This window comes from Pituophis catenifer, unplaced genomic scaffold (assembly GCF_029215685.1).
Source record: "Pituophis catenifer annectens isolate HBS135680 unplaced genomic scaffold, rPitCat1.0.hap2 SCAF_1, whole genome shotgun sequence".
NCBI classification, from domain to species: domain Eukaryota; kingdom Metazoa; phylum Chordata; class Lepidosauria; order Squamata; family Colubridae; genus Pituophis; species Pituophis catenifer.
Genome location: NW_027256881.1, coordinates 141,851,893 through 141,865,470, shown reverse-complemented (window position 1 = coordinate 141,865,470; position 13,578 = coordinate 141,851,893). Strand labels below are relative to the sequence as shown.

Here is a 13,578-nt window from a genome sequence, read left to right as displayed (position 1 = left end):
TCCCTTAATGAAGGACCTGTTAGCTGCCCTAGCCACCGGTCGTATCTTTACGAAACTCGACCTACGCGAAGCGTATTATAGGATACGAATCAAACCAGGGGATGAGTGGAAAACAACATTCAATTGTCCCTTGGGAAGCTATCAGTTCCAGGTCATGCCGTTCGGACTACAGGGCGCCCCTGCGGTGTTCATGCAGTTCATCAATGAAGTGCTGCATGAACATCTGTACAGGGGTGTCCTTGTATATTTGGATGACATCTTAATTTACACGCAAACTGAAGAGGAACATATATCTCTGGTCCGACAGGTCTTAGACAAATTATTAGCTGCTAAGCTGTACGTGAAACTATCCAAATGTGAGTTTCACAAAAAGAGGATAGATTATCTAGGCTATAGAATATCAGAGAGCGGGGTAGAGATGGATCCCAGAAAAGTCCAGGCAGTGCTTGAATGGCAGGCCCCTAGAACCAGAAAGCAATTACAGAGCTTTCTAGGCTTTGCAAACTTCTATCGGCAGTTCATTCCCAGATTTGCTGAAGTAGCCCTACCACTAACGGATCTGTTACGGACCAAACCGGCCACAGCTAAACCAAAGCCGGGACAAGCGTTGACGTGGTCGTCAGCGTGTCAAATGGCTTTCGAGCAGTTAAAAACACTCTTTGCTCAAGAACCAGTACTCAAGCATCCAGACCCAACGCAGGCATTCGTAGTCCAAGCAGATGCTAGCGACGTGGCTGTAGGAGCAGTACTCCTACAAAGAACACAGCAGGGAGGGTTACAACCTTGTGCCTATACGTCTAAAAAGTTAACCACGACAGAGCGGACATGGGCGATCTGGGAAAAAGAGGCATTCGCGGTCCGTTGGGCATTGATGACATGGCGACATCTCTTGGAGGGGGCGTCTCATCCTTTTGAGGTATGGACGGACCATAAAAACTTAGAAGCCTTACAAACGCCCAGGCGACTATCTCCCAAACAGATAAGGTGGGCACAATATTTTCAGCGTTTCTCTTTCCGGTTGCGGTATGTTCCTGCTGGGAAAAACTTCCTGGCTGATGCGCTGTCCCGGATGCCACAGTATAATAGCAAGCGAGAGGAAGTGATAGAACCTCTAATTGCACCTTCCCAAACCCTATTAAGACTTACAGAAGTAGATGGTCACTTACGTACCGAGTTTAAAACAGCTTTACAACAGGATCAATGGGTAATCCAAAACCCCTCTATGGTTAGCTATAATGATGGAATAGCGTGGAGGGAGAATAGAATATATGTTCCAGAACGTTTACGGAACGTAGTGTTATGCAGGTGCCATGATGCCAAATCAGCAGGCCATTTTGGGTATTTAAAAACTCTACACCTTGTGAGGAGGCAATTCTGGTGGCCACGAATGCGTAAGGACATAGAAACATACGTAAAAGGTTGCACAACCTGTGCAACCGCCAAACCCTGGTCTGGACGACCGTTAGGACTATTACAGACAGTCGCGAATCCTAGCAGGCCTTGGGAAGAGATCACTATGGATTTCATAGTCGATCTCCCCCCTAGCCATGGCCACACTGTAATTTGGACGGTGGTAGATCTGTTTTCGAAACAGGCCCACTTTGTGCCATGTAAAAGCATACCATCTGCGCGACAATTAACCGAACTCTTTTTGCAACATATCTATCGTCTCCATGGAGCACCTAAGAGGATTATATCCGACCGCGGTGTTCAATTCACCTCTAAGTTTTGGAGACGATTTGTCCGTTTAATTGGGTCCTCTCAAGGGTTAAGTTCAGCATTCCACCCGAGCACTAACGGGGCGGCTGAACGGGCCAATGCCATGGTCGAAAGATATATCAGATGCTACGTTTCATACCAGCAGACGAATTGGTCAGCACTCCTGCCTTTCGCCGAAGTGGCATATAACAACATACCCCACTGCAGTACTGGGTTCTCCCCTTTCCAAGTAATATATGGCCGAGAGTTTTCAGCCATTCCAGAGTTAGATCCCCCTATGACAGACGGTGACACGCCACGCAGTTGGGCCGATAAAATTAGTAATGTATGGCCAAGTGTAAAAACAGCATTACAAAAGGCAGCAGACGAGTACAAAAAATATGCAGACAAGAAAAGAGCTGATCCAAAACCATTCCGGATAGGAGACAAAGTATACTTATCTACGAAATACCTTAAACTCCGACTGCCCAGTAAAAAATTAGGACCTAAATATATAGGACCATTTCCCATAACACAAGTCATCAATCCTGTAACCGTAGCTCTTAAACTTCCCCCTCTGTTCAGTAGGATACATCCCGTATTCCATAGCAGTTTGGTGAAACCGGTGACGATAGAAAGGCCAGGTACCTCAACTACTCCACCGGGTCCCATGCATACCAACCAATATGAGATAGACCGAATATTGGACTCCAGGGTTCGTAGGGGGATGTTACAATATCTGGTGCGGTGGAAAGGATACCCTGTAACACAGGCCTCGTGGGTGGCAGCACCCGATGTTCACGCTGCCCGATTGATACAACGGTTCCATCGGAAATACCCAGACAAACCTAATGCAGGATCGTAACAGTGACTAACATCTGTATGCTTTCTATTTATAGGTGAGCTCATGGTAGGGGGGGCCGCCTGTCGAGTCCTGCTGGAGCTCGCCATCGATGGGGGGTGTGGGAGACGAAGGAGTGGAGATAAGCAGCCGCAGCGAACACACAAACAGTTCCTGGATAGCAGCATTCAGGGCAATGATTGATGACGTTGGTGGGCCTCTCCGATTCTGCTGTCCTCGCTGCTCGCAGCTGTTACTGTTAAGGGAGTGGGGGGTGCTTGATTGATAATCACCGGATGTATGTTTAAGGGGCTGAGTTTTTGTTAAATAGCGCTGTGGGGTGATTACACCCAGCGCTGACTTTGAACCAAAACACCGACTTGTACTTTACTTTTGACTGCAAGCTTATCATTGCCAAAGTAAACCCTGATTCTCTGTGTGTTACTGGTGATTATTTCCTATCGCAGTTCTGAACGAACGACAAGCCGAGATTGTGTTTGATCTGGAAAAAATAAATTTTATTTTCTACATTCTTTCAAAGGAAAAATGATTTTGGAATAAGCCTAAAATGGAATTTGTGTTTCTACATCTATTTAGCTATGGAGGCAATCAAGGAATATATGTGCTGTGTTATTGTTGCACTTTTCATTGTACAGTACCACCATTTCTCCATTTGTATGCACCCTCCCGAGTTTCTTTGCTTTAATTAAATCCCCAAAGAACACATTATAGGGGAACTCTCCCAGTTTTCCTGCTTGCAACATTTTAGAAAGACCTTGGTGCTTAGCAAGAAACCATTCCTTCCTTTTTGTGAATTCTGTGTGCTTAACTTCCAATTTTTGGTAGGAAGGTGGAATATAAATTCTTAGAATAGCGAACCTGTTATGACTGCCATTTACGTCCCTGGTCTGGACTATTGGTGCACATGAACTTTCTTGCCGTGCAGTTAAAAGGGTCTTTTAAGAGTGCTCTCATGATCTAATACCCCTGCAGTTAAATCCAGTGCAAGGTTCCCATAGGAAATGGAGGGGAAAGGTGGAGCCAGAGGAGGGGCTAGTAAAGCTGGGACCAAAGCCTCTAAAAACCCAAATAAGATGCTAAATAGCTAGACAGAATCTGCTTAACGGTTGGAAAGTCCCAGATGCTTTGGGGTAGTAAGCCAACTTGGCAGATCTTTGGCAAACTGAATTGGTTGGTGGTTATACTTATAGTTGTACTCTAGATCAAAGGATACCCTTTGGGTATTATTTTCTATTCAGTGCTTTTAGCTAGTGCACTGAATATATTTTCTCCCGAAGTGATAGGTTCCTTTGGCTTTATAGCTAGGCATGATTTTTGCAAGCCCTTGTTATGAAATCTCCCCCATCAGTGATAAGATGTGACTGTACAAGTGCTGCAATTTCAAAGGGTTATTCTGCTTCCCTGTGCCTTCTAACACCCATTGGCACGGGCTGAACCAGCTCAGAGTAGCTTGCTGGGGCTATTGCAAAGAGGATGCAGGACTATAACCTTTGGACCTTTTGCAATTTGCTCTGAGCGCTCTCAAAGCCTTTGGCTCAGCTGCTTTGACAGGGAGTATTTAAAGGCAGGTCCAAGTAGGGACAGTCAAACTGACTTTGTTGTTGGAGTACGAGAAGCAGAAGGGAGCAGAGCAGCCCCAAGGTTGCCTTTCAACATGGGGCACCCACAGCTGTGGCCCCTGTTGCTGCTGCTTCTGCTAAGCAATGAGGCTTTAACACGTAAGTAGAGACCTGTCAGGTGGCTGGTGGAGAGGGTCGGTTCTTTTAACTCGAGAAACAACCTTGATGTGAAAACATACAATAGCCAGGTGGCTAATAGTAAGAGCGGTTTTGACAAATGATTAGAATTATGGCATGTTGTTGTAAGGAATTTATTAAATTAAGAATGGTTCTGGATCTGGCCCATTGGCATACAAATGATTTGTTTCACATACCTTCCATATTAGCATGAAGTCAGGTGTATGGTCTGGGCTCAGCATACATATGATTTCAACTTTATAGGGAATATCGGGAATCGAACAAATGATCTGATGTGTTGGAATAGTTTTTTTCTTGTGACTCTCCAGTGTGGTTTTGGCTGTTGTTTAAAAATATATAAACAACAACACAGTTTGCAACTTGAAAATTAAATCTTTACCTAAGTTATTGCTTAGGAGACTCCCAATAACAGTCAATAGTGGTTGTATCACGAAGACATACCTTAGATCCCACCTTGGAGTGCATCCGTTTTGAGGCAGAGGATAGGATTGAACAATGATGCACTTGCAATCATAAATACAGCTTTCAGGGAGCAAATCTCCAAGGCTATCCTGTTTCCCCCAAAATAAGACATCCCCTGATAATAAGCCCAATCGGGCTTTTGAGCTCATGTCAATAAGGCCAAGCACTTATTTCAGGGTTCAAAAAAATATAAGACAGGGTCTTATTTTGGGGGAAACACAGTATCACTTGAGCCAAATGCAAATGTTAACTGAATTCAACATGGCAGCCTAATGCCCTCTTTATTTTATCACGTATTATTTATTAACACTATTTACAAATCAGCCAGATCTACAAGACTTTGCATCTCAAGTGTTTTTTCTCAGGTGCCCCTTCATGGATTGGATAGATCTGATTTTTTTCCAAGCCTGAAGTACTTAAGTTATTTGTCTGGTATTGCATTCAAGGTTGTATTTGAGTACTTGTACTTATTTCCATAGAGGATTGCCTAATTGATACATTTAAGAAAGGATATGCTTGGATGGAATCGTATTGTTTGGAACAAAATAAGTTTACAGGAGTTTGTGTCTTGTTTCTTTTTGTATCTGAATGGTTGTCATATTCCAGACAATGAAGTTGCTTCTCTGTGCGTTCGTTGCCTACTAAAAAAAAACAGCATTCAGCAAGATCATTTTCTCCTCTAGATTCTAAATGTTAATGATGGGACTCACTGGCTTCTGATATAAAACAAGTTGGATTTATCAAGACTTGGATAAACACACAGGCATACTTATGGGTTACGTCCAATGGGCTCAATATTATGTGAGGAGACTTAAGAGAATCTTGCTTGCAGAGAGGTTTATTGTTATTCATTATTCTTTTATAAATGATTCAAGGCAACAAACATATCCAGCACACTTTCCTCCTCTAATTTTCCCCACAACAATTCTGGGCTGAGAGAGATGTTGACTTTCATGCCAAAGGTGAGACTAGAACTCATGGTTAGTTCATGTTAACTAACTCATGTTAGTTTCTTGCCTGATGCTTTAACCACTAGACCAAACTGGCTCTTGGTTCCATAAACTCTAGAACAGATTTAGAATATGCATCAGTTTTGGGAGATACTTATTTAGTCCAAATTAAGTGTCTCTTTCTACTGGTCTTGACCAGAAGCATATAGACAGAAACATAGATAGTAATATAAAATATTTTTTAAAAAATAATTCAGTCAGAGCCATGTATGAATTTACATGTTTTATCTTACTGAAGCAGTCGTGTTCAGGTTTTGTAGTAGATGGTGCTGATATTTGCTAATATGATTTTCACTCATACATTTGCCAATCAAACATGAACTGCTGTTTTCTTATCATCCAGGCATTTCTGTCTTAACTATTAATACTACCCAACGCAAAAGATTGACCTCTTGTTAACAAAGATAAAAAAATAAACCTAGTTGTACAGTTCAATCAACAAGCTTAAGCTAACGTAGCCTCTGAAATGGACCACCGCCTTAATACTTTAAAATCATATAAACAGTATAGTTTCATAGAAACTCTACTGCGTTTTACTAATATAGTACACAATTGGAGCTGTGAGATTTGATTTTTTTAAAATTTCTCATTGTTTTTATTATCAAACCCTTAAAAAGGCCTATTCATCTGATACTTGATTTAATACAATAGCAGTCTATAACATTAAAAAAATTAAACTATACCCATTTTGTAAAGAGAGAAATTCCTGGGCCTTTGTTTCCTATTCATAAAAGGTTTTATAGACTACAAAGATGCTTGCACAAGAATCTATCCCAAATGTAAGACCAGATAGTATCACATGATTCTTTATTAGGGTTGTATTTTGCTAGCTATATCGCCTTAATTGTTGCTGGACAAATGAGCTGGAAAGGGTACAATTAATTGCATTTTTTAATTTACTCTACAGAATAAAATTTATTATTCTACAGAAGACTTTCATTCTGCAGAAGATGAAAGGAGTTACTTGAATAAGTATTTTATTCATAATAAAAGCCCTGTTTGTTCAAGTAATTCCTTTTTAATATCTTCCTTTATGTGATTCCTTCTTTTTCCTGGCTGTTATAGAATAATCATTAAATAAATTTTCAGGTTGGGCTGTCACAGAGTATATGCCAATATGTGCAACAAAATTATACACGGTTATGTGTATAATCTTTATTATGAACCGTTCAAACTTGGGAGAAGAGTGAGCAAGCCACAAAAGTTATTCTACCTGTATAATATTAATTGCCTGGGATCTATAGCTAATAAAGATTAATATGTTGCAGACAATTATTTTGTTTGTAATGCTCTATGGAAGCCAAATCTGGACTTTGAAAAGCAGGACAGAAAAAAAAATGCTGACACTTTACCACTTTGATGTAAGAGAAGGCTTTTGAGAATCCCATAGATAGTCAAGGAAATAAATGGATTATAGGATAAATCAGACTTCTCATATTTTGGAGGCCTTTGCAAACACCCTGCTTCCTTGTCTATTACCATGGTGGTAGACAAGGAAGGAAAGAGAAGAGAAGAGGCTGATCAACAGTAAAGTGGCTGTATAGGAACACAGCCCGTAGAGTCCAACTGAAGAACAGATACTCTTAGAAAACTTAAATCTATGTGGTCACTAAAAATCAATACTAAGTTGTTGGCCCATCATTAGTTAACCAATCACTTGGAAGCTAATACCCTGTTTCCCCCAAAACAGCCTGATAATAAGCCCAATCAGGCTTTTGATCACATGGCAATAAGGCCAAGCGCTTATTTCAGGATTAAAAAATATATATAAGACAGGTCTTATTTTCAGGAAAACACGGTAGTAGAAGAAACTCTTTACACTCTTTGAAACAATATTTCAGTATTTAAAATCTGATTCAGATTTGGGACAGGGTGAGGGGAATAGGGAATGTGACAAAATACATGCAAGTAAGTAAATGTACACGCAATACTTTTTAAAAATTGGCTATGCAATTTTCTAGGAGCTATCCACTTGTGTTTAATGTGCTGGTGATTTTATTTGCCCAGTGGATTGCAAAAGATTTTTTTTTTCTCCACTACTAAACCCTCTTCCTCTAAAACAATTACAGTAATGATGTATAAATTCTACTCAGGCAATCCAAGTAAATTGCTTTCAGAAAACTGAAAGAATTTTAGCTTCACATACTGTATGGCTGGAAAACAAACTAGTATTGTTGTACTTCTGATATTCCAAGTAGCGTTTACTTTGCTTTTGGCATATTTTTTGATGGTTGTGGAAGAAGGGCAGAATAAAGGAAGAAGCACAATATTTTATTCCCCAGAATTATAATTGGGAACTGTTGACATCTGTTTTTAAGTTTTCACACATAACAGCAATACACACAACATATGAAATGGCAAGGAAAGGACAGAAGGAGAAAATTGACTTGAAAATGAAATATTAGTAGAATTTGCAGATTAAAATCACAAGAGTCAAAGATCAGAAAGTGCTTATGAGCAACTCTGGAAAACTTGTTTATTCTTAAATGCTTGGCTGATTACATGGTGTTCTTCTTGAGGGTCAAAGTATCCGGTGAGTTTGTTTGCTCTCTGTCCCCTGATAAGCTTTGTTTTTCCAAACGTAGCTCTTTGGCGCCATCTACAGACAACATGGCAATCTCACTCTTTCAATCAAACGCAGGAATTGTCCAGATTTTTTTTTCTTTTCATTGTTAAGTTTATTAGCTTTGTAATGGTGGCTTTGCAAAAGAAGGAAAGGAGGAAGAAGTGGATATTTGCAGGCTTAGAATCCAACACCAACATTATATTTAGATGTAGGAAGAAGAATGCTTGGTCAACCTATTTGAGAAAATACTAATAAAGGTATCTAGCGCTTTTCTTTTCAAGACCACTACTATGGGGACTGAAATAGTAATGCTCATCAACTGATTGCTTTCATTTAGTCGTTCCTGTATATCATGAATACCATACAGGCAAAAGATCATACTTCCAGATGAGTGGGGTTATACAACTCCCATAATCCTGACCCAACAGGGCAGGGGTGGGTTCTACTTACCTTTACTACCGGTTTGCAATGGGACCGCATGCGCAGATCACCCATGATTATGTCGTGGTGGGTGGGAGGAGCCTCCCACTGGTTTTATTACCGGTTCTATAGAATCAGACCGAACCAGGAGCAACCCACCACTGCAACAGGAGCATAGTAGCTAGAAAAGATAATATTGTTTTGCAATGCATCTCACTATGCTGTCTACATTTAAATATATGAGGTGGCATAATCATAGAAAGTAACTGCTTTGTGAAACTTGTTTTAAGCTTTGTGCTTTCTCCAAAGAGCTCAAAACATTATATGTACTTCATTTTAACCTCAAGAGAACCTAACAGAAAGATTAAGGAGAAATATGTTTATATTTCCAAATTAATCCAATGATTTGTGTCATAGAATAAGATCTGGTCTTGAATGTATTCCGATGTATCCTGACAAAGTAACCATTTTTATGCAGAATTGTTTATAGTATCTCAAAGTGTCTTGAGAAAATAAATGACACAAAAAGAAAAAAAAATACCAGTAAATTCTATGTAAATAAGTTATTTACCAGAATGGATAGCAAGATGGAGAACTGTACTTATTTTGCAAACATTTAAATCCAAATAATTGTGAAGGGAAATTCATACAAACATACTTATGTCTTCTAGGAGATGCAAACAGATTTAAGCCCTTCAGAAAGTACATCTATGATTATGAAACAGAAATCACAAATGGTGTGGCTGGAACAGCAGATTCCCACAGTGGCTCAAAAATTAAGTGCAAGGTAAGGAAGGAGAAGGATCAAATATTTGCAGATTATCAGGCAATACATCTTTTTAAACATACCAACACCTTAAAACTATGTTCAAACATTTCTCTAGTAGACAGTGAATTCACATATGGCAAAGAGATAGTAAACCTCAAAAAAAAGCAGCACAGAAAAAAAATCCTAATAGTTGTTACTGTAATTAAGTTTAAATGGCTGATTTTAGCTAATGACTTGAGATCAGGGGTCTCCCTCCTTTCCAGCTCGGTGGATGGGTAGAGGTGGCAGGACAGTGGGGGAGAGGGGACAGTTTCACACATTCGCTGCTTTCAGAAATGCAGCTTCACACATATTCTTACCCACCACTTTCGCAGCCCAGATCTGAACGGGCCGCAGCCTGGCACTAGGCCGCAGCCTCGGGGTTAGGGACCCCTCCTAGGGTTGCCAGGTGTCCACTATTTGAGCGGACAGTCCACTTTTTTCACATTATGTTCACTATTTTTTTTCACAAAATAGTGGACATTTTTTTTATTCAAAAGCTTTATGATGAAATGGTACGTAATCTAAAGCTGTACAGTCTAAGAGAATAAGGATAGGAGAATTGCGTTTTGTCTTTTGTTTCATAAGTTAGAATGAGACAAAGATCGAATATCCATTGAACTCGATTCTCCGAAAAAATTAATGATGAGATTAAAATAAAAATATATTACAAAATTATGTACAGTTCACATTTTTAAAATGTATTGTAGCTTGTGTCGACTGACCTAAAATGGCATGTTAAAATGTTTGTAAGAAAATATGTAATTTAATTGTAAATTTTTTTTTTATTTTTTTACTACTTAAACCCCCCCCCCCCCTTTCACTTTTCTGCTATTTTTTGGAAGCAGACCTGGCAACCCTAACCCGTCCTCTAGATCTCATATGTGCTAAATACAAAGTACAGATGTTTAAAGTTCATTCCTAGGAACTCATTCCTGGCTAAAGCTAGAGAAAAGTTATGGGGTTTTTTATTATTATTGTAACAGGCATAATTAACTCCTCTATATAACAGATTTCTCTGACCACAATCCCACCTAATCTGCATAGCATTCTAGTCAAAACTGTGGAAATGATCTAATGTATATCAAACGATAGCAGCACAATGATGAACTGAAGCCCTGAATCCTAATTTTATTTAGTACAGCAATGGCATGGGTGCTCCCCTCCTTCCCTGGGGTTAATTCCACTGCTCTCTTTTAAACATCTTAATTACTGCAGCTAAGTAATTAAGTAGCAAGTTCCCCAGTCATCTGTGCACAATCACACTGGAAAGTAGCTGTGCTGTTCTAAAAACACCCTGCATGATATGCCCAAGTGATTCTAGACTAATTGGCTTCATAACCAGGGTTTTACACCTTTAAACTTCTCTGTTTTCAGGTTGAGCTGGAAGTTCCACAACTCCATAATTTTGTCCTGAGGATAAACCAGTGTACCCTCGAAGAGGTATATGGTATTGATGTCCAGGGAAAGGCTCTGTTAAAGAAATCGAAGAACTCAGATGAATTTAACGCTGCCATGTCCCAGTAAGAAAAAGTCCTAGCTGATTTTCTATAGGATTCTAATGCTAGCTAAATGTTCTCTGATGTGAGTGACATTGAATACTGAGCAATCCAATCCAATCAGAATAGAGCTGGAAGGGACCTTGGAGGTCTTCTAGTCCAACCCCCTGCTTGTGCAGGAGACCCTATACCATTTCAGACAGGTGGCTGTCCAGTCTCTTCTTAAAGACCTCCAGTGATGAAGCACCCACAACTTCTGAAGGCAAGCTCTTCCACTGGTTAATTGTCCTCACTGTTAGGAAGTTTCTCCTTAAATATTCCAGGTTGCTTCTCTCCTTGATTAGTTTCCATCCATTGTTTCTTGTCTTGCCTTCTGGTCCTTTGGAAAATAAGTTGAACCCCTCTTCTTTGTGGCAGCCCCTCAAATAGTGGAATACTGCTATCATGTCAGTTGTGTCCCAAAGGAAGAACCAGAGAATAAACTGTACAGTTCTGTTGCAGACAGCTTTTATACTACACTCAGACACAGTGTGTCGCTACAGCATTCCATAAGCTTTGAAGCAACTAGCCTTATCTTATCCCGAAGCCTGTTTTTCTTCAGATCTTTAGTGATCAGCTTTCTAATGTTCTTTATGGAACCAGGGAAGAGTAATGGTGCAACAGTATCAGTCTGGATTGTCTTTGATGATTGTCGTAAAGCATCCAGCTGGAAATCTCTTTTGCAGGCATGTAAGAAGGAAAGGTTTTAGATTTCCAAACACCCTTTCATTTTTTTTCCAAAGCTGTGAAACACAAATTCAGTAAAAAAAAAACAAACAACCCATTTTTGCAAGTCACCTATAAAATAAATTTCTGAAAAACACTCCCATGATTTTTTATTTTTTGGTCTGCAAACCAATTGTTGGAAGAACGGTAACATTTCAAACAGAAGGTGGTTTGAGAACAGAGCTTTGCTAAGCAGTTCTGAACATACAAAATTGTATATGGACAAGGAAGGATCGTGCTCTTCGCTATGACAACAGTTAAAACCATGTCACCAGCAATCGGCACAATGCATTTTAAACAGAAACACATAAAAAGAGAGAAAGAAGAATCCCAGGTACAAATGTGAAAAAATGTCCTGAGGCATTTCAGAAAAAAACCCCTCTTTTTTTCAAAAATGTTCCATTGCAAATAAAAAAGTTTTTCTTTTTTTTTTTTAAAAAAAAGGAACACATTTTCTGAGATGTATTAGGCCAAATAAAACCTTGGGATTTCTCCTTCTCTCTTTTGTTTTCCTTATGCATCGTGACATATATTGTAATATTTTCTTTTTTTAAAAAAAAAAAGTAGATATGATCTGGTGGAGATCCTACAATCTGGAGAGGAGATATATCTATATTTTTCAACAATAACAGAGAAGCTTGCAGATGATTGTTTATATATATATGTAATGCAAATCTATATAATGTTCTATCTTAGAGAATAGCTGGAGAGACAATATGCTAGGCATGGGGCTATTTTATAACATAAAAGAGTTTAGGAAAAATATGACAATCAACTATTACATGTAAAGGTTTTCAAACCGATGTAGGTTCCTTTATAAGACTGCCTGGTGTCAACAAATTCAGTTCAGAGAATGATATACTGCCAAGCATCATGAGAAGATTGACAGTAACTGAGGTGATTCATGAGGATGGTGCAAGCAATTGGTGCATTGAGAAACATACTTAAAAAGCTCTTGAAGATAGAAACAAGCCATAGCAATCCAAAATGTTTTGGAACCTCCAAGTGGAAATAGATACCGGAGAATAGGTCCAAGAACTAGATGGTTAGAAAAACAAACAGAAGATGCTAGAAGACAGGGTTGGCTGGAACATGAAGCAGACCATTCTACACTACAGCAGTTTTCTTAGAGGTCCCCTGTTTTATATTCTAATGTTAAACAATGCTTTTCTTTCTCTAAATATGTAATGGGGTGTGTTTTTTTGACAGATATGAGCTGAAAGTCAAGATTCAGGATGAGAGGAATGTTGAGTTATATCCTGTGGACAGTGAAGCTACCCATATACTCAACATCAAAAGAGGCATCATCTCTGCTCTTCTTGTGCCAACGGAGACAGAAGACAATATCCAAACATTGCCCATGGTAAAGAGCATATCTATCCTGTTTTCTTTCAATTAATATGATTAAATATGGCTCAGTGAGCCAGGCAAACTGTTGCCCCTGTGAGAAGTGGCCTTTGGGTCACCAAGACTTGCTTTGGTTGACTATAGAGAAATGTGGTATTTTTGCCTTTGTAGGATACCGTATACGGAGAATGTGACAGCAGCGTTGAAGTAAAAAAAGGAAAAAGCAACACTGCTAATTTAGCAGACATTGAAATAACAAGAAATCTGAAATCTTGTGAGAACTTCAACCCTGTCAGAGATTATGTCAGCCCAATTGCTTTCATTAAAGGCTTGGTAAGTACATGGAGCATGACAGAAAATAGGCACTATTTGTGTTATATGAAT

General features: G+C 39.4%; 1 protein-coding gene across 1 annotated transcript in view; it reads left to right on the top strand.

Moving 5' to 3' along the window:
• The first annotated feature begins 4,204 nt into the window (after positions 1–4,204).
• Positions 4,205–13,578, top strand: part of APOB (apolipoprotein B) — a 50,163-nt gene continuing 40,789 nt past the window's right edge. The window contains exons 1-5 of the mRNA XM_070933015.1: positions 4,205–4,278; positions 9,447–9,562; positions 10,961–11,106; positions 13,057–13,210; positions 13,366–13,527. Coding sequence (XP_070789116.1) covers positions 4,215–4,278; positions 9,447–9,562; positions 10,961–11,106; positions 13,057–13,210; positions 13,366–13,527 — 642 coding nt within the window. The 5' untranslated portion in view covers positions 4,205–4,214. The remainder of the gene's footprint in view (positions 4,279–9,446; positions 9,563–10,960; positions 11,107–13,056; positions 13,211–13,365; positions 13,528–13,578) is intronic.